Source organism: Lytechinus variegatus, chromosome 1 (genome assembly GCF_018143015.1).
Source record: "Lytechinus variegatus isolate NC3 chromosome 1, Lvar_3.0, whole genome shotgun sequence".
NCBI classification, from domain to species: domain Eukaryota; kingdom Metazoa; phylum Echinodermata; class Echinoidea; order Temnopleuroida; family Toxopneustidae; genus Lytechinus; species Lytechinus variegatus.
The window spans coordinates 87,406,345-87,432,404 of record NC_054740.1 but is presented as its reverse complement, the minus strand read 5'-3'; the positions used below and the strand labels follow the sequence as shown (position 1 = coordinate 87,432,404).

Below are 26,060 nucleotides of genomic sequence, written 5' to 3'. Positions count from 1 at the left end.
GAATGAAATTCCATGCAAACAGGAATTCCAGCAAGTTTTACTAAATGAGTCTGAAAAAAGCCACAAGAAAAACCCTCATATGTCCTTCAAATATAGATCCTGAAAAGATCAAGGCCTGAAAGCAGGCAAAATACCTAAATTCAAGCATGCAACCTAAATTCATCATTCCATACATCACTGTATCTTGGATGTATAACCAGATGATAAGCCCAATCCTATCCTGACCCTCCCCATCCCTACCCCACCACCATCTAACCTCTCCCTCCTTACTCACTGGTTCTGAGTAGAAAATAGCTTGATCCAATGAAGCTTGGAATATTATCCAGTGCATGCTGGCCTCTACTGGAAGTTTTCTCCTCCTGCATAAACAAAAATGTATTTTTGGTAAATAACATATCTTACTTGATGCTCTTTTAATACAATTGATAAAGCTAAAACAAGTGGACATCTCTGGCAGGCTCGCCTGCATTACCCGATTCAATATAGCAGCAGTGCCGACTTTGAAAACGACTAATAAATAATTATTCACCATTCATATGATAATAAAACACTACATTCATTTACCCTAGATGACATTGACCTTAATCATGAGATCTAAGACTCTTGTAAAACAATAAATGATACCTGATTACCCTATCATCCACGTTTCATGAACTAGATCCATAACATGGCCAAAAAATTATTGACCTAAAATGACCTTTGACCTTGGTGATGTGACCTGAAACTCACACAGAATGTTCAATGATACTTGATTACTCTTATGTCCAAGGTTCATGAACTAGATCCATAAACTTTAAGTTATGGAGAAATTTCAAAAACTTAACCTCAGTTAAGATTTTGATGTTGATTCCCCCAACATGGTCCAAGTCCATTGACCCTAAATGACCTTTGACCTTGGTCATGTGACCTGAAACTCAGGCAGGATGTATAGTAATGTCCAAGCTTAATGAACTGGGTCCATATACTTTCTAATTTATGATGAAAATTAAAAAACTAAACCTTGCTTAAGATTTCATGTTGACGATGCCGCTGTCGCCGCCGCAGGAAAAGCGGCACCTGTAATCTCTCTCAACTATGCATGCAAGACATCTAAATGTAGTCTAACTCAGACCACTATTTTGTAGAAAGGCAACTAAAATTATTCACCAAGTACAAATTATTCTAATCTAGTGGAAGCAGTTTTCATAGAAATGATATTTTTTTAATAAAAAAAAATTAAGAAAAAACACTTTACATTCAATGTATTTCTCACCTACAGTAAAAATGACCTTCCCTGTCTTCATTGCTGGGTTTGTCAATTTCTGTTATTAGCGCCCTCGATGGTGGCGGACCAGTGTGTGGATCCTTTGTAGCTGACTTCCACATCCTCATTGATATCTTCTTGTGAGCAATGTTGGTCATTGTACTCTCATCAGCAGCAATTACAGAGATATCAAAATCTAGTAGTACATCAGTCATGAAACATGTTAAATCCATGAGGCAGAGTGAAATATATTACTTTTGTTTAATTTCATAGAGGCTTGAAATTGTCTTTCTTTTTAAATATTATCAATACAAGCTCGCCTTGCTTTTAGTCTATGTCATTATAATCCATGTTACCACCATAACTCGTATCATGCTTATAGTTTTTATCATCAGCATCGTTATCATCATCATTATCACCATCAACATCATCATCATCACCATTATCATCACAATCATTATCACCATCATCATCATATTTGTCATCACTATAATTATCATCGTCATCATTAACATTATCCTCATCATGGTCATCTCTGTCATCATCTTCTTGCTTCTCTCATCATAATAATCATCACCAACATCATCATCACTACCACCATCGTCTTTGGCCATCATCATCACGCACCACCCGTGCTCACCTGGGAAACGATTCCCAGCAATGTAGACTCTTTCCTTCCTGTAGTCTACCTGAAGCCTGTGAGCCTTCTTTGGATCTGGCTTGAGTTGAACCGTGAGACCAGAACTCGTGAGGGGAGACCTTCCAAGGTTCATCTTCGCATGAAGCGTATACTTCCCACTGTAATGGACCAGCAAAAAGCATACTATTACCCAGACTACCCGGATCAGGCACTAGAGCATTCAAGGGATTCCTTCCTCTACTGGGTGCCCATTTATAGCATCTGGGTGGAGAATGGCAATATAGGAAAATGCCTTGCCAAAAGGACACAAGTGCTACAATGGGATTTCAACCCCAGACCTTGAGGTTCAAAGTCCCAGAGACTTATCTGCTGAGCCACTACACCTCTACAAATAAGTTAACCCTACATCAGTCATCTTGCAATGAGGTCTGTGCAAATCCATCATTCACGTCACCAATTTATTATGATATGCCAAATGTGGGCTCGTCTGCAAAAGTATTATTATTTGGGCAGGCTGAATTGAAGGGTAAATACTGACTCTTCTTCAAAGATACCATAGCATGAATCTACTCACCAGGGACCAGATAAGGTAAGCTTGCCAAAGCTAACCTGACCATCAGCAAATGGCCTTGCTGTCAATGATGAAGTAGACGATACCTACAAGTACACAACATTACAGTATGGTAATCATAGTGATTTGACATGAAATGAGAAGAAATAAAAATTTGTTATGATTCACAGATTTAGATAAATTCTTTGAAAAGATATAGGTCTCTATTCTAGACACAGGTTTAAAATGAACCAATATACGGTTTAAATATGGGCAGTCAAACTTTATCTTTATCAGCTAATTTGACAATACAAAATTTTGTCTAAAAAATGATACATGTACATAGAATAGTTTGGGTTTTCCACCACTAAAACATGCACACAAAAAAAAAAAGGTAAACAAAACAAAGCTATTGTCAGTTTATAGATGCTGTGATTTTAAGAGAGTACTTAAACCAGATTTCAGAATGCCAGCAATAAAAACCCAGGTGAGCATTGAAAACAAAGCACTTGTCAGTTTATAGTTGCCGTAATTTCAAGAGAGTACTTATACCAGGGGCCCGTTGCGTAACACTTTTTACCTGAGAAAACTCAGGTTGTTTTTACCAAAGTTTTTGCCCTGTGTTAAGTCAATGGCAGAAATCAGACTAACGTTAGTTTTTCAGTTTTTACCAGAGTTTTCTCAGATAAAAAGTTTTATGCAACATGCCCCAGATTTTAGAATGCCAGCAAATTAGAGTTTTTACATATTGTCAACCACTTTTAAGATCTGATCATTGTGCTCTTTAAGCAGCCTACTTCATTTTGTTTATATGTACAAAGTCTCTGATGGAACCACTTTCACAAAGAAATGAAAATAAGTGATTCTATACGAGATTCACTCTTATCTGGGAAAATGAATGAGAAGTTTACAGACAGTGAACTGACCTTCAATGCCTTGTCATATTGCAGAGAGATAGTTGAATTGACATTAGAGATATGATTACCAGCTTCATCACAAACTTGAAAGCCCAATGGATTGTTGATCTGAGCACCATCATATGCTATCAGTGTCTAAAGAGGGGAGAAGAGAATAGATACCAGTTTATTGAATATCTCATGGATTTATAGACAGCACTTTGTTTTTATGTCCTCAGTTTATGATGTCACCATGACAGCAACTTTAATGATTCATTGATTTTTCAATTACTTCATCTCCACTGCCTTTCAGTTGTACTTCACAAAAACTAGAGGTATTTAAAAGGTAAAGTCATTCCTTCACTTTTGAAGATGAAATTGTAAATCAGTACGTAGCAGGGATATCGGTTCTATGAAGTGCCTGTGTACAATAAAAGGGAACAGTCTAAAAATGACCACTTAAAAACCAAACTTACAATTAGGAGCAGGAGTAGAAGCAGGGGTAAACAATTACTATAATTACCTTTATCATTAAGACCATTGTCACCAACAAAATAATACAGAGTGAAATGAATATATATAATTTTGAATCATTGATGCATCATCAACCTCACCATCATCATCACTGTCACCATCACCATCATCATCGTCATTGCCATCATCACCATCCATCATCATCATCACTTGAGTCTTGAATCTAGAATAAAAAAATTCCCAAACCAACATACCTCCTCTGGCATCCAGCCGATCACAAGTAGCTTGGCAGGTTTCCCTGGAAGCACTTCTAACCTAATATGGTCAGAAAAGTCGTTGTACTTCACCATGACTTCCCTAACCCCTACCGCTGACCCATCAAACTTGACATTCCGAAGGACAAATCCCACATTGGGAAGAAGTGCCTTCTGCAGGATCTTGGTGTCCAGATCGTCTGCCGTCACACTCAGGTTGCTCAAGGATCCATGTGGTAGCTGATCAAGATACGAAAGCGGTAACTTACATGATGTTCATTATATCATAAAGTTGTTTGTTAAGCATGCCTATCCCCACAACTTGGTGATCCGTACTTGTGCTGATTAATGTACATAATTTTATTTAGTGGAGTGAATTTGTTTTAATCCTAACCAAATTTTGATAAATAAAACATAATGCATTCAATAGGTTGTTAATACAAGAATTTTAATCTAAAAAGATTGGATTTCAACTTCAGCTGATGCAAAAAATCATACATGATGGGAAATGTGATGTTTATCTATAGTGATATAAAATTGTCAATATTTCTGCACAGGGACTACGTCTGTTCATTACAAATATTACCAACAATTTACATGGATTCAAGCAAACTTTACAAGGGCGCTTTTTATCAGTCTTAGCCTATATGTAATGTACTTCCTGACAAAAAGCTACAAAAAAAATATTCAAAAAAATAATTTTGTAATCTCACTTAAAACGACACTCAAGTTTTCATTTAATTCAGTTATTTTATTGAGTAATAAAATTCAATGTTCATGGCATTTCAAAAGGAAAATGTTGATATTTTACATCCCATACCTTCTTCATGCTATTCCCATATGCATCGGTGACATGGATGACGATCTCACCATCCAAGGTCTCTCCTAGCTTCACTTTCTTGCTTCCCTTGCTCTGACATTTAATCTGCGTTGCCTCACCAGGGAGTGGTCTGTTAACAAATTCATTCAATTCAAATTAAAGCTCTAGCCAGTATTAATAGCAAAATTGATCTAACCTTGATTAAGTATAGCTCAATCCAACTTCAAAACACCATCACTTAGATGGCTATTACTATTGGGCTTCCAAAGAATAAAAAAAAAAAATCTCAATAGTGGGCAACCAGCCAGACTGGTTGCTATGTTAGAACATAAACTGTGTTTTGCTAGGCATACTTGAAGCCCCTTGCTACAAATTACCATTCAAAACAACACTGATCTTTAGGAAATAAACCCCTGCTCTTCAAGTCTTGATGCTCTTACAAATATCTAATGTCATACTCACTTGACATAGAAGGAGAACTCTAGGCCTGATCCATCGGTGAGTCTCAGCTGACAGAACGTCTTATCTCCTACCGTATTAGGAACCTTGATCGGGGGTAGGTACCCTTCCATGAGGATTGAGGGGTCGAAAGAAGGTAGCCAGTTGAATTTAAACTTGTTGGCTAACTCCTTGGTGATCCTCATGTGGTGGTCACCCTCATCAAACAGAGCAAAACCTGCAGAAAAATCAATCAATTAACAGGTGCAATTGGGAAGTGGTATATCAAGTCTATAGGGTCATTCTACTAGGTAGAGCAGCGCACGACACTGGCACTGGTCCGACGGTCCCAGACCATTACAAATTGCTGTCGGGCCAGTAACTTTTCAGAAATAGCCAGAATTACTGATCTGACATGACCTTTCAAAAATATGTCAAAGTGATACAAATGATACTTTCTTCTCTTTTGTAAATTTTTAAAAATGGCAATGGTTTCTCAAAAAAATTTAAATAAAAAAAAATGGCTCTCATAAATTATACTTTTGGGGGGTTAATAATAATGAAAGATTGCAAAATAAACTTGTCTTTGTTATGTTTTTTTCTTTATTTTGGGGACCAGGAAATTTTAGGTTTGGACCAGAAAACAAGTGGAATGCCTCCGGCGGTCTCATCTGCATCACGCGATTCAATATCAGCAGTGCTGACTTTGAAAACAACTCGCACAAGATGTTCAGTGATACTTGGTTACTCTTATGTCCATGTTTTATGAACTAGACCAATACACTTACAGAGATACAGTACAGTACATGAATGATGGTAATTCAACAAATACCCCCAACATGGCCAAAGTTCATTGACCTTACATGACCTTTGACCTTGATCACGTGACCTGAAACTCGCACAGGATGTTCAGTGATACCTAACTACTCTTACATCCAAGTTTCATCAGTCAGATCCATAAACTTTCAAAGTTATGATGGTAATTCAACAGATACCCCCATTATAGTCAAAGTTCATTGTCCGTTGACCTTGGTCATGTGACCTGAAATGCGCACAGGATATTCAGTGATACTTGATTATTGTTAAGTCCAAGTTTCATGAGTCAGATCCATAAACTTTCAAAGTTATAATGGCAATTCAACAGATACCCCCATTGTAGCTAAAGCTCATTGACCTTGGTCATGTGACCTGAAATGTGCACAGGATGTTCAGTGATACTTGATTACTATCATGTCCAAGTTTCATGAATCAGATCCATAAAACTTTCAAAGTTATGATATTAATTCAACAGCTACCCCCAGTCCGGCCAAAGTTCATTGACCCTAAATGACCATTGACCTTGGTCATGTGACGTGAAACTCATGCAGGATGTTCAGTGATACTTGATTAACCTTATGTCCAAGTTTCATGAACTAGGTCGCCCATATATTTTCTAAGTTATGCTGTCATTTCAAAAACTTAACCTTCGGTTGAGATTTGATGTTGACGCCGTCGGAAAGGCGGCGCCTATAGTCTCACTCTGCTATGCAGGTGAGACAAAAAATGGAAAAACTGGGTATCTATTGGTCCGACATGAACAGGTTGGACCAATAGAAATAAAGGGTTAGTGTGGAGCCTTGGGTAGAGTAATCAGAATATATACTTTCATAAATGATATTTTACTGACTGGAAATAAAACTTTGAAAATAAGAAATGAGATATTATTGCAATGACAGGAAATGAATCTTTAAATTTCCAATATCACACAAGTCCAGTAAACTTTTTTGCAGTTTTTGTACACATGTCTACTCATACTTAAAGTACAGATTCAAACCACAGCTTTCAGGTATGCTTTAGATCTTCTTCCTCTCTGGTCACTTCACAAGTCCTGTCCAATGGAAGGTATAAGATCTGGCTTTTGGGTTACAGGAAAGTTACAAAGTTTTCTCTACTCACTAATATGTGATGTACTCTCTCCGGCCGTCCACTCAATTTCTTCCTGTGGTTTCATCTTGACAGGTTTCTTTTTTTGGTCGTTTATGTGTTGATGTTGACAGAAGAACACGTTGATCTTACACGCACTGGTGCTTGGTGTGACCACGATAGCCTTCTCCACACTGCTGACTCCTTTCATATGCTGAGGGGAAATTGAATCATACTTGACTATTGTGGTGTGTTCACACTTTCAAAAATGCTGATTTGAGGGGTGGTCCAGGGACCTGTTTTAAAAAATGGGTTACTGTATTGTAGTTTCTACTATAATAAGCATTTCTTTCTAAATAATAAGAAACATGAGTCAGAAATTGGTCATCTGGAACAAGGGTAAGATAAGAGATTAAGTGATTTTATGAGGTATAAATATATTCTATGTGTTTTCTTCATCTTGAAGTAGTATCATAATTATTTCATTAATTCAAGTACTTGGGGGAGGGGGTTGTGTGTGCGTTACTTTAAAGGTGTTGGTGCAAAACTAAAATGGATATGTTTAGGAGTTTCCAACTTACCGGTAATTCAATTCTAGCGTTGATCTTCTGTGATTTCTTGGAGATGTTTTTGATGAAGATGGGATTGCCGGTAAGGGTTGCCTTCCCTGAGTTACTGCAGTCTGCTGTGTATGTAGGCAATCCAACAGCACCAAGAAACTGACAAAATAAAGGTAAGACAGTATGGTAAGAGATCGCCTGTCTTTGTTTGGTTCCCGTAAATTTGCCTGAATAAATTCTGAATATACCAGTTATCACAGACAATAATGTATATATTTTTAATCAAACTTACAGCCGCATGTAAATAGTAATTGACAATGTAACATAGACAGTTTAGGTTTTATCATACAGGATGCTACTAAGTGTTCTGAAAAATAAAGGGATTTGGTTGTCATGGGTTCCAATTAATATGCAAATCAAAGGAATGTCTGATGTCATTTCTAGTTCTCTTCTGCAATCATATTCCAACAAAGGTGACCTTGTCAAATATTCATGTCAGTCAATGTCAGTTACATGCATAGCATTCCTACTCATCTCCACGTTTTGTTCAAAAATCTTGAAGTGAAAGTTATCGCATGCATATCACTAATGAACATTTTATTCTCATATTTTTTAACAGTTTTAATTGAATTAAATCTGATGTACATATTACAGAAATAAATAATAATAATAATCATCTGCTTTTATATAGCGCTTAATACAACGAATCTTAGCGTTTTCTAGATATATTTTACCCCAGTCATTGGATTCTGGCATGCCCGCATATAATGTATGCACCTACTCCACTCGCTGGGGAGCATTCAAACAAGAGTTCCAAGACTCAATTGCTAGGCATACTACATAGGCTTTCGCATCCAACACCAGGGTGGATAGTGGCAAATTGTGGATTGACGCATTGCCAAAGGACGATAGGCCATGGTGGAATTCGAACACATGATCCTCTGATTACAAGGCGACAGTAAGAACGCTACACCACGACGCTTCCATGCTATACTGCACCTTACCTTGCACTGTACTAAGAGTTTTGGATGCATCGAGAAGTTACCAGCTCCGTCTCTGATTTCTACTGATATAGGAAGCACTTTGCCATTCTCTATGCAAAGCTTATCTGTTTCTTCAAATGTTGGCACAATGATCTTGTGTGGCTCACCTAAAGAAGAAAAGACAATGGAGACATTATTAAATTTGAACAGAACAAATGAAGTGTTAAAATAAATACCCCTATGAGTACTGCTATGACCACAATAAACACTAACACCTTAATAATTACTATACCTGATCAATGTTGAAAATACATTCGGAGCAGCGAGCGATTTTGATCTGCTCTGCTCTGATATCACTCTGGGAAAGGCCTAATAACTAGGCATGAAAATCACTCATGACTGGTGCTACCAGCAGCACAGCTAACTACTAGAACACTATTTGAAGTGTCTCCTTGTCTCTCAACGAAATTGGCAGGCCATAAAAGCGTGGAAGAGGGAGGACCACAAAAAGCATGAGATGGACAGTCGGCTAACTTCCTGAAACCATAAGGAAAAGCAAATCATCACCAATACCAACATGATGCTTTGCTAGACGAACTGAAGTGTCATTTTGTTCCATAAAATGCTTGAAAATTTTTCAACGTCTAAATTATTTGTATAAATATTTATTATAATTCATACAAATTAACAAATTACATCATCTTTCACATTTTAAGTACATATGCATTCAGGTTTGAGTAGGATGAGTCTTCGGACGTGCATCCCCCATACAAAATCCCCCATAAAAAATTTTAATCCCCATTTCTAATGAGTGCAAGGTATGAAAGGTGACTGCTGAACGAGAGGGTTGGAAGTAAGTTGTCTAGATGGTTTTTCCAGGGTCATTTGCCCGGGCATGAGTGTGGATGTATGAGGAGTGTGTTTTGTGTTTGTTTTTTTGTTTGTTTGTTCATTGGCCTAAATAATGCTTAGTTCCATTTGATGTTAGCCGATCCTGCTCTGTTCCACCGGAGCAATGGATGTGAATAATTGATTCCACTGTTCTGGTTGAATGGTGTGGTGGTGGGTTTGATGATCTCTGACTGGAGCAGTGCATTGAATTTGACTGCTCGCTCATCCTGCTCACTCGACTCCCTTCTGCTTTTTGTCACCTGCTGAAATCTTTTCACCATTTCTTTTTAAATCAGGATGATTAGGAAAATGCATCCTTCCACCACGATGACTTTCCAGTTTTTACTTTTTACTTAATCTTTTCCTTTTGGTATGCATTTTCACACTCTTTATTGAGTTGCAATATATTATTTCAAGTTTGATGCTTTAGTTTTAACCAGTTTTGTACACTATGAATGTAAACTGTAAATTGTAAACAATTCAGCCTCTTGTCTGCAAAGTGCAATATCAATAAAAAAACTTTCCAATTCAATTCAATTTGAAGGTAAAGCAAATCACCCTCACAGTGAGCTATCCAACTGGTCGGGGAAGTTGTCTTTCTTAAGTCGAACCATAACAAGACCACAGTATATCCTCGCTATCTTGCTTCCCTACAGACGTTGATTGGTGCAACATTGACATGTTTGTTGGCTCCCAGCTCAACAAACAAATTACAATACAGTATGACGTGGTAAGGATAAAGGAGTAAGTAAAACATAAGAATGATAGTCCATAATTTTCTGCAACACTATATTGCTGCTGGTTTTCTGTGGATCCAGGCTACTAGAATAAAATAAATGATCACCGTAATTTATAGGAAGTTGACATAAAAAAAAAATCAATTTCCCAAAATAACATAGCTCTGGTGTATTGCTTTATCTTCCTATTTATGTAGAAACATGGAAAAATAAGCCCAACAAACAATAGGTACCAATTGGGCTAATCATGAAATTGGATATCAAGGCACCCTATTGCCTCGTCAAGCTATGACACTGCTTACAACTTACGAAACAGGAGCTGCCATTATTTCACCGACATCATTGAGCTAAAATAATGCCATGGTGTAGACTTGAGGAAGACATATTCCAACCATGTTCAAGCATAGAATTTCACTCAGTATTTGGAAACGCTTGTCTGCATCAAGTTTCTTGACAATAAAATTTGTAAATGAAGGAATTTCAGTACCTTGATTGATACTAGCATTGACGTGGAAGCTTCGAGCAAGAAATTGTGTACATCTACCTCAAAGAGGCCAACGGTTTGCCACAAATGTGATTCCTCGGTTAAATACTACTGGATGATGGTTGCTTTCAGGTATACTACTTATTAGTTTTGTCCAATTCGTAATTCGGTAGTGACAATTCAGAAAGGGCTCTTAAAAATATTTTATATTAACATTTTTTTCAATCATTTTTATCATAACTGTCATTTGATTATCATGAAACTCTTATAGCCGAAGCAAGGCCTCCAACCTAACTTGTCAGTGACATTTTGATGAAAAAAAATTCTGATTTGAAATAATCTTCCTTTTTCAAGACATTTACGCAAAGAGACACTTACAATTTCAATTGTCACTATGTTTATGAACTTTTTTTTCATTTGCAGCCAAGTAGTGAGACCAAAGATGGTTGGACCATCACAGGAGAGCACTGCTGGTCTTCTTGACCAACTATCCAGTAATGGTAGCACATTTAGATACAATCCTAAGAGAAGAGAAAGATGGGTAAATTGCAGCCAAGGCCAGAGGGTTGTGGAAGAAATCACCATCTTAAATGTACATGTTGCCTTGTACATGGACATGACTATTGAACTTGCTCAGATTTCCGTTTTCAAAAAGATGACACCTATATTCCTGATATTCTGAAGAAAATGACTGTAGTGCAAAAGGGAATGCAGTGATAGTAGCTACTATGGTGATAAACTTTGGGAGTCCATTGATCCTGGAGATGTGGATTGCAAGGTTGTTGAGCCACAAATCCACTGCTGAAAGGAAAGATTCGGATGCCATAAGACCAACAAAGATCCCTCTGCCATTCCTACGCTAATTCAAAACATGGTTTGAAGAAGGAGACATCGAAGTTGCTGAGCTTCTCAAGCACTTCCAATCAATTCCGCAAGTTAATACAGACAGATGCTTATCATCTCGAATGGATGTGACTTAAAAAAATGATCCGGCGTCACCACTTAAGTCACAAGATGAAGTCTACAGATGCCCGGTGCAGCAGTCTTTTCCTGCCAAGGAAAGACGACTTTTGAAAATTTCCTCCACTTGATTTAACTCGTCCAAGTTTTTCCTGTGTCAAAATATGAAGTTGAGCGTGCCTTTTCTATAATGAAATGCAAGAAAACAGATTGGTGAGCTAATCTGATTAGGTACACCTACATTAGATGATCTAATGTTGTACTGATCTCATTGTAAGGTGTCTCAGAAGGCAGAGTTCAACGACATACCTGCCATAGAAAGTTGGTTTCAGACCTGTGGGACATACAATGTACCACAACGTCAGAGTTCAGAACCAGAAAGCCATTTGGACATTCAGTCAGGGGAATTAATAGGTGGTTAAGAACTGCATTGAGTGTCACAAACACTTCTGGGGCCCGTTGCATAAAACTTTTTACCTGAGAAAACTCAGGTTGTTTCTACCGGAGTTTTTGTCCTGTGTTAAAATCAATGGCAGAAATCAGACTAACCTTAGTTTTCAGTTTTTACCAGAGTTTTCTCAGGTAAAAGTTTTATGCAACAGGCCCCTGGTGTTCTTTATTTCATTGCTCATAATTGAGTCTGGCAAAATTTGAAGAATTCTGCAGCTTTCGAAGTGAAAAAACGTTAATTATACAAATATTAGGGCTTTAGACTGACACATTATAATTTGAATGTTTTATGTCATCCAAGAATATATATTGAACTGTGAATCTGGCATTACTCTTCATTATTTTGTTTGCTGCAATTATGTTAATGTAATACTTTATGATAGAAACTGATGAGAAACTGAGAGAAAAAACAAGTTTGAAACTATAATTTCCAGGATTACTTCATGGCATGCTTATAGGAAATCAACAAAAGTCACACTTGTGAATGTGATATGTGTGATGAAAGGGAGAACTGTATGACAATATTTACATTTATCTCTTAGTGGGCCATTTCTTTCATGAATTCTGTAATGCTATTGGCCGATTTGACTGTACAACAAATAGTATTTACCTAATATAATTGCTCAAAAAGATCAAAAAGGTGATATGAACCAGTATGTTTAGTCAATGTCATTGTTTCAAGGTATTGTCACGCTTTTTTACCATTGTGCACATGCTTTCTAACAATTTCAACCACTGTATAGAGGCCCTATTACATGTAAGCTATCGATACCTAGGCTTTCACAGAGATATCGCTCACAGCAGATGTCAAAATTGGTGTGAATGCAAATTCATGGGGATTTGAACACCGCTCCAGGGATGAAATATCCGAAAAGTTAACATCTACCACACCTAAATATACAATTAGAGCAGTTTCAAAGCAGCCAGCGCCTTTATGCTTATTTGGAAGGAGGGAGCCGTTACATTGACGATGAGTGCTTTGAAAGGTTTTTCCTTGAAAAACTCAATTGAGCTCTCAAAGGATTCAGGCTGGGCGCTCGGAAGCAGAAGAATGACAAGGAAGCTCTGGGTAGCATCCGGGTCGTTACCGGCAAAGCTTCACATCTAAATCTCCATCATAGCTTGAAAAGATATCTGAAATATCCACCAAAAGAAAAGGGGGTTCGATATTATCAATGACAAGGAATTTCCTGCATCAAATGAATCTTTCAAATCTGCACTTTGAGAACTGAAAGGAAATTTCACATCATCCCAAAATTGCTAAGATAGATCTCCAGAAGTTGGACTGTGATTTTGAATGCCTGCAAGATCCAGTAGATCTACAAGAAAAAGATCAGTTTGATATTTGATTCTACTTTTTTAGTGAGGAGCTGAAAAAATATGTCATTAGGACTGATGCAAATACTGGCAAAAAATATGTGTGCAAATTAAAAAAAAAAAAGGTAATGGCCTGTATTCACAATGGTAGTTTTGAAAACTCTCAGGTACACCCATGGTTTATGCTGATTTTTCTGCATAACAGCGAAGATGAAAAATATGTCCAATGCTATAGAGAAGACGATTATTCGGTGGTCTTAAAAAGAGGTTGAAACTTGTAGAGAAAGTCACAATGATTCTTTTTGGCTTAACTTAATTCATTCATGTGCATACTTTGCATAATATGACACCTATCTAAACAAACCTCACGTACACTGCATTTCCACTCACGCACTCAATTCCATGAATTATTTGTAAGATGAATATAATTAGTAGTCTACTGATACCTAGCTACACATGCTCTCTATATTTATTCCTTGAAACACAGAAGCATATACAAGCTGCTCTGCTAAAGCCAGAGTAATTATGCTACATTATTGTAGGGTAAATTCTCACTCATCAAAGTGATATTCCTTTTCTTACCCGGCAAGATTCTGATCTTTAGTTGTTGTGTTGGGATCTCCAGTCCTGGTATCTTCAAGGTTAGATTGAAGTTCTTTCCTTGGGCTGATCCTACATCCCCCGATGCCTTCACTCCTTTCACTATCAAAGACATACCCTTGATTTCAGTTTTCTCATAGCTCATAGCAAGGCCACTAAAAATTAAAAAAATATTATGACTTAAATCGTCATTCTTATCTTCATATTTGTTATCTACAACCACAATTTCCAATAATATCAACCAATCTCTCCAATGTTTCATTAATAGGTCTGGATTTTTTTTTTTAGCTTTATAACTTTTTCCCTTAACTTAAACTCATTTTTCTGGGTATTCCTCCCCAATTCCAAGCAACTTGTCAGTGCTCATCTGGACCAATATCTAATCATTCTTTTTCATCCTTTGTTTATAATAATAAGTTCCTTTAAGTTGTATCTAAAGCTTGACTAGTATACCTTGCTTCAAGGATTGGTTTGAGGTTGTTCGTTGGCTTGGTTGGATAGTTGAACTCATCTTGTAGCTGAAGAGGAATGTTGAAAGGGACATCTACCCTGAACGGTGGATCCAGGATATCAATGCTGAACTTGCTTGGTGGACCCTCTGTTTAACCGAGAAAATAGTTTTTTTTACAGAATGCAGGATTTAAAAAGAGTCACATAATTCAATTCTCATTATCTGGCAATGTAAGGCCCAATTTCCAACAACCAATGTGTTTTCATGAATTCGTCGGCGGTCATCCAAACTGTCACATCCACATACGACGATGCAAAACGCATTTCAGAGAAAATCGACTTCAAAATTTACTACAATTTTCACACTTACTTCTCCAGCCTTACAGCATATTCATTGCTGAAAAAATACATGGTTGGAAAGACCAAGACAACTGCTTGGCAATGGTATCCTAATTTTTACACAAAGCAAAGATCATAGAAAATATCGCAAGAGCTTCATGCTTGTTATTTCAGTTTGAGCGGTTTAGATTTACCTGTTCAAAAACGCCATAGGGAATACAACAACCCTGACCGCGCGGTCAGTCAAAACGTCGTATCGCTTTTCACGTGCGAAGTCAATGCAGTGCAGATGGCCGATACGACAATTTGGCTGACCGCGCACATTTATATTGCGGTCAGTCAAAACGTTTGCACAGCTTGGCACTGATCTTAACAAATCCAACAATTCTGCTACAGTACGTGTTTACAATAGAATTTGCGCATATCATTAAAACTTTGTCTGGCATAGCCGTGAAAATCTCTCATATCTCAGAAACTGAAATAAATTGCTGCCTAGATATTCAGTTATGAATAGGATTTGTTCATTCATTTTCTGCAAAAATCTCAAAATTGAACGCCGACGAATTGTTGGATTTGTTAAGATCAGTGCCAAGCTGTGCAAAGTGTCCAGTTTGCACCATCTAAAGAAACAGATCATTTACTGCATTCTTTACACACATGCTATACCTCAATTGCTTTGTTACACACAGACAAACAAATCTGTATCTCTGACAGTACATTTTTATTATGAAGAAATAAACTATTTATATTTCTTCACTTCTATCACTTTAGTGCTGATGAACTTTGCAAACTCGTTCAATGCCAAGTGATAAATTGACCAATCACATCAGAGCCACTTCATGGTCACTTATAATGATATGCAGCAAAACCAAAACTGATACAATCTTTCAGTGTTTTAGTATTAGTTGTGTTGGGAATAAATAGGAATATAGTGGAACTTGCCTGAAAGTTATGTGACTAATACCCTTTATGTGATTAATACCCTTTATGGCAAGAGCAAATGATAGTCTGACAAGCAAACCAATCTTGAGACTCACCTGTACTTGTGAACTTGATCTTGTGACTTGGTAGTGGGTGCCCTCCAAAGTCAGTGGCTCCTTCCTCCCCAAGGACTGCCTGCAGTATCAGGGTATGGGGGCCAAGGTTCCTTACAATGTCTAAAGAAAATGACAAACCAAGTTCCATTTTAATCTTTTGAATATCACTCAGGATCTTCAAGGTAAAGAAGTTATACAGAGTCAAAATAAAGTCACGCAAATCTATGACTATGCCAAAATCAAATTACAAAGTCTACTTTAATATTGAAAGAATAAAAAAGGATGATGAATAATCATCATCGTGCACACTCTTTGAATATATAAACATCTTGAATAAAATTAAGATATGATATTAAAAGAAATATTCATCTTGCTGTATAGAATGCCTTAACAAAATACCTGATAATTCATTATATACATATATGTCATTTGAATACGATTGTCTTACCCATCTGCCTGAACCAGAATGCCCATGTCTTGTGATGTTGACTCATGTGGGTTACTATCACCTTGTCACCACTGTTGGCTGTATGAATGGAAAACAAACGATTGCTTCATAATTATCAGTAACACTGGTCAATACCTAGACGGCACTGACTTAGCAGAGATGATTACAATCAACGACAGTTACAGTGAAAATCTTTATTGGCTATTGAGCAATGTTACCATGATCGTTACAATTGACACTAAAGTTACCATTCACTACAAGTATTATGCAATCGGTCCCTGAACTTTGACCCTTGAATGCAATCCCATCCATAGCATTTCTTTACAGTAATGCCACATAGGGGAATCAACTTCCAATCAACCAAATCTATTAAGTTATTTCAAATGATAAACCACATGTCGGTTTGAAGATTTCATTGGTTTGACTCTAAGGTAGCCTTAATTGGGATGGAAAATGGCAAATTAGATCTAGAACAAGTTTAAGCGAGAGTTTGCACAAAGTATCATGCATATTATGAGCCCTGCTGACTCGAAGACATCACCATGCTGATATGCTGACAACGTACACAATGGGTCCGCAAGTATTGGTCAATAACAGAGCTGCCAACCTGAACAAGAACATTTCAGTATTTTCAAGGCTAAAAATCAGTATTTTGGTGAGGAAATTAGTATTTTCACAGGAATACCACAGGACAACACATAAACTGAAAGTTAAGAAATCAGTATTTTGCATGAAACCATCAGTATTCTTCTCTATTTTCAGTACTAAATACGGAAAATCAGTACTACTTGGCAGCTCTGCAATAATATGACTGATTCAACCATACTCAGTGGAAGATACGACCCTCAATAAATGTGGTTTAGGGTTTTGATTGTGTCTTACTCACAATGCCAGATGATCTTCATTTCCACCATGAGTTTCTTAGAGTTATGCTGAGCTCCAGGAAGCCTCGACATGGATTGACCTTTCCTATTATGGATCTCAGCTTTGATTGCACCTTTATACATACAAACAAGTGTACGAAACAGACAAATTAATATGAGACTATAATAAATAATATAAGAAAATACAAGTAATATTGTAAAAAATCATGATGTCAAATTCCCTTGTTGCATTTCCAAACAAATGCTAAACTGATTAGTTTCACAAATATATTTCTGTTTGTTTTGTTTTTTTGGTGTGTGTTTTTTTAGGGGAATGGGGTGTCAATTTTTTGCATTTTAACTTGCATGCAATAATCATTATTTATTTGAAATATGTGTTAATTCTACAATTTCAAAAAAATGTAAAACAAACATCCTTTTACTTAGGTACCCGACAAAAAATCAGAAGTGTTTACCACTGATCAATTAGATAACTTTGCTCTATAATATTTTGAATGCATCACAAAAAAACATGCCTCCAACCACCAGCTTCAGTGGGTTCAAGCATATTAAGAGCTGTGCAACAACTACTTTTTCTTTAACAACAAATTAAACTTCAATCTACATTTTTGTATTTTTCCACCACTTCTCACTAACCTATTAGTTTCCCAGCTGGTCGTTTTTCTCCTGCATGGACCTCATTCGCTTCAGGCCAGAAGATGACAAGAACTCCTGGAAGTCTGGGAATAAAAGTTCATCATACAATCTTGATTTAATCATTTCATTCACTACAGTCTCATTTCTATGTGTCAATAGTTTTGCATGTTGTTAAATTTGCGGCCGTTCAGGCAATTCGCGAAATTCATGAAAATAAAACTCTCTTGAAAATAATGTGTTAAATTTTGATGTATTAAGTTTTGTTTGTTATCTTATTAATGTCTTTTATGATAAATGAAATAAAGTGATCTATCAATCATAATATGGACTTACTTTCCTTCTTCATCATCAATGTGTTTCTTAATCTGCCTCTCATCCGCTGTCCTGTCCAGTTTACTTAGGGGGTAAATCTTGGTTTCATTGTACAATAGCCTTGGTTCCTGTCAAATAAAATGTTGATATTGAAATTGATTCTACATTCTTTGCAAACCTCTCTTTTTTAATCTTTATGTTCTCACTGAATATTTAGCAACTGACACTAGGCCTTCATTACCTCTGCAAACCAAGTTCAGGCTGATTCATAATGGGTTCTTTTTTGTATAAAAATACCAATCAGAATTGGCATGACTAGCACTCCATACTTATCTAAACAATGCTTCACATTTTGATCATGATTACAGTTCAACAATCCTAATTCCCAGTATATTGCAACATTGACATACTGATTTTTACACCTCTTATTTAGAAATAGAATAAACTCAAGTCAAGACAAATATAAATGATTCTTGGAGCATCATACCTGTACAATTTCAAATTCTCCTCCTGTTGCAAACAATGTCCCATTCTGGATCTCGTTCTCAAAGTCCCCAAACAACATGAAGCGCTGTATCGATCCATGCAGAATTGGACTTGTCCTCAAGACTCGTACCTAGTACAACAATAATAATTTCAAAACGTACTAAATACAAATCACTTAATCAATTAACAAACTTCTTCATGTAGTCTATTACTGAAGCTGTTGTTCAATTTGATAGCGATCTAAATTTGGGCAGATGGTTACAGGGGGAGGAAATCGAAGGAGAAAAGGAAGCAAGTGGTGGAGGGGGACAGGAACACCAAAACGGATGGAGGATTAGAACAATCTTTTTGAATGTGAGGTAATCAAGGACAATGCCAGATTTAAAACCTGAATTACAAAATACTTCAGCTAGATATTGGACAAATATTTCAATCATCTACTTTTCACAATCCATCATCTCATATAAGATAATTCTGCAACTTCTATACCTGGCATATACAACACTTGCCAAATGCTCAAAAGGAATTAAACTAGAAGCTCATAAATCATCAAATTAACACACCAATAAATTTAGTGAAATTTGGAAAATGCATGTGTTCATTTTTCACTCATAAATATACACAAGGAAATGACAAATTCCTCTGCTTCCTCGAATTTCAATAAAGATTAAAGACAATGTTATTTTTTAGAGAGAGTTAAATGTCTGGCCAAAAAAATGAAATGGGAACTGTAATTCATGTCCATCACAGTATCTCATCGCCAGAATCCCATCTTGACCATTCTCAATCGTACCTGTTGTCCTGTGGAATATGTCTTTCCGTCCCACTCCACAGTCTCAAAGACAGCCCAAGGTCCTTGCTGTTTCTTGGGTAGTTCATGCCTAATGATGTTACCCACATAGTCTTTGAAACAGACCTGTTTGTCAAGATTCTCATGACACTCATGCAGCCACTCTGTGAACTGTTTGTCGATCTTGACTCTCTGGGGCTGGATATCAAGACAAAGAACATGCTTGTACTTTTACATTAGAACCAATTAGAAACAATTTCAGATTATACAAACAAATTCTGAATTGAAGCCTGTCTAACTCGTTTCAAATCATCTCCACAACATTTACTCTCAGTTCAAATATCCTCATTTAAAACCTTGGAAAAGAGTGGAAAATCCAGATTAATATTTTGTCAAAATTAACAACATACAATGAACTGTTGACCAGCATTCTAACACATCCACTGCATAACCAATACCTCTGTAACATGTATATATATATATATATATATATATATATGCAATATATATCTATAATGAATCCCTCTGAGATTATCACCAACCTGGGGCCAATTACAAGAAAACTTGTCATTAATTTCAAATATGAAAAATAAAATACAATTATTTCATGAACAGTCCTAAATAAAATTAAATTAACCTAAATGTTAAAGGGCTCTGATATTGGTTTACCTACTGAAGTCATTGAAGACAAGTCTACAAAGATTGTTTTTCTTTTCTTACCTGACCCCCTACCACTCTCTGAAAGACAGCACTCTTATCTTTTAGCTTCAGCTCAAGGTCAATGAAGGTCAGCTTGTTTGTGCTGACCTCAAATTTGTTGTTGGCAAAGAGGGCGCCAGACACCCTGTTGTAGCACTCGACAGGAATGCTGAGTCGCCTCTTTGGCACGCTGCACCAGTCAAAGCTAGATGAATCAAACAGCATAGGTCAAATTGAACGATTTCTGCTACATACGCAATGGAGCGTAAAGAATGCCTTTCATTGATGATAACTACAGAGAGTCCACAAAATATACAATTTTCCATAGTAACAAGAACAGGACTAGTAAATAAAGAGGCTTTAGTAGAAGGTAATAATAATTTACCCTGCACATTCCTTTTACTGTAACGCTTTCCCTTCTCCCTACCTCCCCCGCCCCCCTCCAAAAAAATGAATAACTATGCTATAAGACTTGCTGAATATAGAACATGAGAAAAAAAATATGTTGTTTCAAGTTTACCAATCAGTTAGAGAAATTGGTCTGAAATTACGGATGAAAAATGTTAATTCTACTCTCAACTTTTTTCGCTCATGCTCTCTTTTCACATACGATATGTAATAATGGATTTTGCTAAATATATCTACTTACTCTTGGACAAGTGTATATGGAATGAGTCTTCCATTCCAGTAGCACTCAAAGATGGCTTTGCTACCCCTCGCAGGTCGATCTCTGTTGAAATCACTCTCGTCGTCAACTTCCTGAACAGCTAAAGAAACAAAGTATGTAGTAAAACATGTCAAGTAAATTTCAAGCTCTGATTTAATAATGTGTTTATTTTTTCCACAAAAAACAACAATATGAAGCCATAAAGTAATCTAAGTTTTAACTAATTGTAAATAGCTTATAGCTTTTTTTTATATTCCAACATATTCCAGATCTATAATTCAGTCCAAATCATATTTCCCCCTTACCTAAACCATAGTCCACAGGATAGGACTCTCTGTCAAAGAGAAATGGATGATAACGAAGCACGCCCTCTACCAGACCAGTTCCTTCAACCAATACACGGAATTCAAATGTGTCCTTGGATGACCTGATGAAGTTAGACTGATGATCATCTTCAATGTCTCTGAGATTGAGCTGGCGTGGTGTATGGCCCTTCTTGTACATGGTGATGCTAATGTCAATGTTCTTGTAAGGGCTCGGTGTACGAAACATGGAGTTGGACAGGTGGGACTGATTGCCTGATGGTCCGTGGATGTAGTAGTGATAGATGTGTCTGAAATAACAATAGGGACAGAAAAGCCACTTATTAAGAGTCAAAATATGCAACCAGCAGCAGCCTAATGACATACAGCTTTGCCTTTACTAATAATAAGGCCTTCATTCTAAAGTCCAGAAGGCCATATTCTAACTCTGTGCCTAACTTATGGGAAAACAAAATTATGTTTACAGCATATGTTTTCTTTACGTTCAGATCCTGGTGAGTGGTTTCAAATTTTAATAGTGCATAGGAAGAAGTGACACACTGCCACAAAGAGAAAAAGAAGGGAGAATAGAATAAACAACGAGTTCTTGGAAAGAGAGAATGGATACTTACGCTAGCTGCCTGCTCCACCTAGTGAAGTCTTCCTTGAGGAACTTGATGTGCTGTGATTTGACACTAGTGATAACGACATGGGTGAAGTTCTCCTTGCCTTCCTCTTCCTTGATCAGACTGTGTAAGATCTCATCCTCAGGAGGCACATGACTACCCTCACCAGGCTTCAAGAGAATAAACATGATTGCCAATTGTGGTAATGATCACGTAATAAATTTGAAAAAGAATCCAATAAAATTAATAAGCAGTTGTATGTATACAAACATGCCTACGCGAGAAATGACTCTGGTAGAAAATGATAAATAACCAATAATCAGCATAACACTTTGTCAATTGACTGGTCTGTGCACTATTTGTGCACAATAATGCCTCCTGGACAAATGACTTGAAACTACCACTCACCTGTCTGTTATGGATGATGCCCTTGTAGATGTCTTCTTTGCATTTCTCTCTCCTCTCAAACTCGTCTTTTGATACGGTCATCTCATGAACATCCTTTGAATCCTTAGGTTTGCTGATCATCTGTAAGAAAAGAGGCAGAAAATTAGATTAGATAAGAAAGAGATGAAAAGCATATAATACCATAATACCATCCCATGTATCCAATGTATATTACATTAAATAAAATGTTATGAATGATTCCCTCACTCACCCTAGTTGAATCACCAATGAAAAACACTGCTTGCTTTCCTCCAACTCCAAAGTATGAGATGTCACTGTTTAGAGATTTTGGAATCTCTCTGTCTTCGTCACTGTAATGACATTGATAGAAATAACACATCAATAATATTGAATGCCTTAATTTTGTTTCGCTACTTAGAACTTAGAACTAAAGTTCTAATTGCAGACACAAATTCTTTCACTCAAATTGTCTTTTGATAATGATTAATAATGGACAAAATCACTGCCTGTGCAATTATCTTAGATATGGTATAAATAGAAATTTTACATGAACTTCTATTTGGGTCATAATCAGCCTCCTAAATTGACTGAATCCTCATCATGCAAACACTATTGAATCCACATAACAATATCAGAGAGTTACTTTTATATGGACAGGGGTAATGCAGCATTACAGCCATTGCAAAATCTGTATTGACGCATTATCTACAATCTAATATTCATAGTCATAGAAGTGACGTTACCAATTGTTCGCTAGTTTTGATCTTTTCCTCTTCCAGTTGAATTAAATTCAAACGGAGTATTTTATTACAAATATTATCATCCAAGATGATGTATATACTATGATGTATATGAATTATTCATGAATCATTGTATAATAATGTGCTACTGCCCACCATTCTCTTGTTTTGGTATCCTTCTCTGATGAGTGACAAAGATAAATAATCTAATACAGAATCATAACACATGATACCCTTCTTTAATCACACATTGTTGTTTGATAAGGCATTGTTACCCGTTATTCTCTTGATGTCTATGTCTTCTCCTCTTTCGGTTGAATTTTGAGAGACGATAGATGGCCCAGTTGTTGAGTTCTCTGGTTGTCATGCCCTTACCATTGTCAATGACACAGACCATGCTCTTATCCCCCGTTTCATCCAGGTACTGATTGGAAGTGAAAGTACAATTCAATAAATCATTAAAGGGAATTCCATCCAGATGTCAAGACAAATGAGAGAAACATTACTTGACTTATAGTATCAATTGTTTCATAATTCTTTTATATTAAGATGATTTTTCATAAATATTTTGATTTAATCATGATTACATTGATTTCAATTTGTTACTAAGGTTTCAGTTATAAACAAAATACAGGGAGTTTAAGTGCCCTAGATATCAAATGCTCAGTATCATTATTAATGAAAGTATAGCAATATTACATTAGACAATAACCAGTATGGATTTTTATAAGTATTTATTTTATAGTGTCACATGCCAAAAGCTTTACCATGTTTTATTCTATAAATTGGATAATCTACAATTTTCTCAAGAAGTTTCAATTGATTTCACCTGTGCATTTCATCAAACACAATATCTAACATTTCTACATGTAGGTTATATCAATATCTAGTATCATCAAGAGCCATTAACTAACCGGCAATACAGGAGAGCTGCTCAGACAACATACATTAATAACTGCCCACGAATGCTAATGAAACAATCATCCGGGCTGATTTCATTGTTCAGTAGGTACTGATCCAGGATAGTGAATGTGAATATGGTCAAAGTCTACAAGACTGTTTCCATAAACATATAACTTGCATTCAGAAATAATAACATGGCATATTTACAAAAAGCTTTTAAAAAATCCAAACACATACCAATCTGATTTCTATGCACCTGGGTCCATCATTATTCATCGTGGCTGCAAGAGAGTTGTCTATCAGTTCAGCTATTGCAAAAGCTGTGAGGAAATCGTAATAAGAATAATCAAGGTCTATGTGTTTTGTTGTGTTTTTTTTCCAACTTTCTTTCATACTGTATAATTTTGTACATCAGCAATATGATAATGATGATATATTCTATTATTTCTTTTCTGCACTAGATTTATTTTATACATGTTTTGTGATCTAAATTAAATGAATAAAAGAATTGATTGAATTGAAATTAAAAACAAGATATCCCATTCTTACGTAATGGATTCTGTCCTTCACTGGCATAGTACTCATACATTCCACTCCTAATAAGGGTGTCAAAGTGAGGCTGGTACTCCACCCTCTCTTGAGTTGGGGCAAGCAAGGCCTGTTTAAGATGCACAAGAAGATACAGAGTGTCTCCATCCTCCACCAGCTCTTCTGAAATGGTAAAACAAATATCTTTTATTTGCTTGATCTCATAAAGGATCTGCCCCTTTGCCATGGAATCAATTATTTTTAATGTATTTGGCAGAAAGCATACTAACATGATATCAAATCAATTTAACAAATTTCTGATACCTGAAAATCGTTATATCCAAGTTCTGCAAAATACAGTGTATAAATTTCTAAATTGAAAATTAAGTCCTAACCTTCAGTTAAGTTTCAATGTTACATCACAAAATATTAAAAGATTATTGACCTCAAAAGACCCTTGACCTGGCTATTATGAATTTATATTCCAATAACTACTACAAACCATTCAACACAGATTTATTTTTTAAATTGAAAATCTTAACCTATGCTTAAGGTTTCGATTTTCATACATGGTTAAAGTTCACAGACCCAACATGACTACAAAACTGAATATGTAACCTGAAATTCATACCACATGATCAGTGACATTTGATTACACAATGTCTGAGTTTCATGAAAAGGGTCCTTATAATATTGAAATTTAAGCTCAAATTTCAAAACTTGACCTGGGTTTAGAGTTTGACATTGACACCACAGCAGTCACCATCAGAAAAGGTCTCAGAAAATTTAGTCCACATAAACCCAACAATTTTCTGCATCCATAGCATTCATCAGACATTTTTAGCACATAGTAGCTAGGTAGATGGCATCATCATAATGCCTTATTCAGACGGGTGAGAAAAGATACCAATTTGTTATAAAAAAAAATACATTGCTCTTCTAAAGTAACATGAACAAACTTGTGATATCATAATGATTTTATCAATGATGTCATGACTCATATTGAATATCATGAAATTGTCAATGCAATTCTGGACAAATTATTTTGTGCAATCATTTTAGAACATTGCCATAATGGAAAAGTCACAACTGTTTACTATTGTAAGTCCTTTATGAATCGGGCACAACAAATGTTGGTGAAATTTATCCCAAGGTTAACAATACTGATGATTGTGCATAACGTAGGAACATAGCTTACCATAAGCTTCATCTGTATTGATCTCTTCTCTGTTGGTGGTAGCAATGACAAACTTGCCATTATCTGGGATACCAAATTCCTAAAAATACCAAACAAACAGAATGATGAGGCTTGAATAAGTACATAGAATTTGAAAATGGACATCAAAATTTACCAATCTTCTCATTATGAAGGGGGTAGGAATCCCGTGTCTGATTTTTTGGTACAATTCAGCAGTTTTATAAATAAATCCAAAACACAGATACATGTTAAAGCTACATGTAAGTTTGATTATTTAATACATAATTATAAAAAATATTATTTAACAAGTACGAAAATTTAATACGGGATAAAATACTAAAATCTAATTATTAATTGATCATAATCAATTATTTATAATCAAGTATTAAATTTTAGTATTTGTTAAAT

General features: G+C 36.1%; 1 protein-coding gene across 1 annotated transcript in view; it reads right to left on the bottom strand.

Annotated features, from left to right (window-relative positions):
* The window catches only part of LOC121426705 (structural maintenance of chromosomes flexible hinge domain-containing protein 1-like), a 58,556-nt gene that overhangs the window by 12,849 nt on the left and 19,647 nt on the right, over nucleotides 1–26,060 (bottom strand). The window contains exons 2-31 of the mRNA XM_041623080.1: nucleotides 25,653–25,731; nucleotides 24,476–24,637; nucleotides 24,164–24,246; nucleotides 23,299–23,447; nucleotides 22,534–22,633; nucleotides 22,284–22,403; nucleotides 21,882–22,045; nucleotides 21,253–21,560; nucleotides 20,930–21,047; nucleotides 20,302–20,485; nucleotides 19,585–19,779; nucleotides 18,793–18,921; nucleotides 18,327–18,433; nucleotides 17,994–18,076; nucleotides 17,360–17,470; nucleotides 16,474–16,551; nucleotides 16,026–16,145; nucleotides 14,653–14,797; nucleotides 14,182–14,354; nucleotides 8,782–8,927; nucleotides 7,799–7,936; nucleotides 7,251–7,431; nucleotides 5,340–5,553; nucleotides 4,878–5,007; nucleotides 4,058–4,297; nucleotides 3,360–3,485; nucleotides 2,458–2,540; nucleotides 1,884–2,041; nucleotides 1,253–1,439; nucleotides 275–359 (exon numbers count right to left, since the gene is read on the bottom strand). Coding sequence (XP_041479014.1) covers nucleotides 275–359; nucleotides 1,253–1,439; nucleotides 1,884–2,041; nucleotides 2,458–2,540; nucleotides 3,360–3,485; nucleotides 4,058–4,297; nucleotides 4,878–5,007; nucleotides 5,340–5,553; nucleotides 7,251–7,431; nucleotides 7,799–7,936; nucleotides 8,782–8,927; nucleotides 14,182–14,354; nucleotides 14,653–14,797; nucleotides 16,026–16,145; nucleotides 16,474–16,551; nucleotides 17,360–17,470; nucleotides 17,994–18,076; nucleotides 18,327–18,433; nucleotides 18,793–18,921; nucleotides 19,585–19,779; nucleotides 20,302–20,485; nucleotides 20,930–21,047; nucleotides 21,253–21,560; nucleotides 21,882–22,045; nucleotides 22,284–22,403; nucleotides 22,534–22,633; nucleotides 23,299–23,447; nucleotides 24,164–24,246; nucleotides 24,476–24,637; nucleotides 25,653–25,731 — 4,296 coding nt within the window. The remainder of the gene's footprint in view (nucleotides 1–274; nucleotides 360–1,252; nucleotides 1,440–1,883; nucleotides 2,042–2,457; nucleotides 2,541–3,359; nucleotides 3,486–4,057; nucleotides 4,298–4,877; nucleotides 5,008–5,339; nucleotides 5,554–7,250; nucleotides 7,432–7,798; nucleotides 7,937–8,781; nucleotides 8,928–14,181; nucleotides 14,355–14,652; nucleotides 14,798–16,025; nucleotides 16,146–16,473; nucleotides 16,552–17,359; nucleotides 17,471–17,993; nucleotides 18,077–18,326; nucleotides 18,434–18,792; nucleotides 18,922–19,584; nucleotides 19,780–20,301; nucleotides 20,486–20,929; nucleotides 21,048–21,252; nucleotides 21,561–21,881; nucleotides 22,046–22,283; nucleotides 22,404–22,533; nucleotides 22,634–23,298; nucleotides 23,448–24,163; nucleotides 24,247–24,475; nucleotides 24,638–25,652; nucleotides 25,732–26,060) is intronic.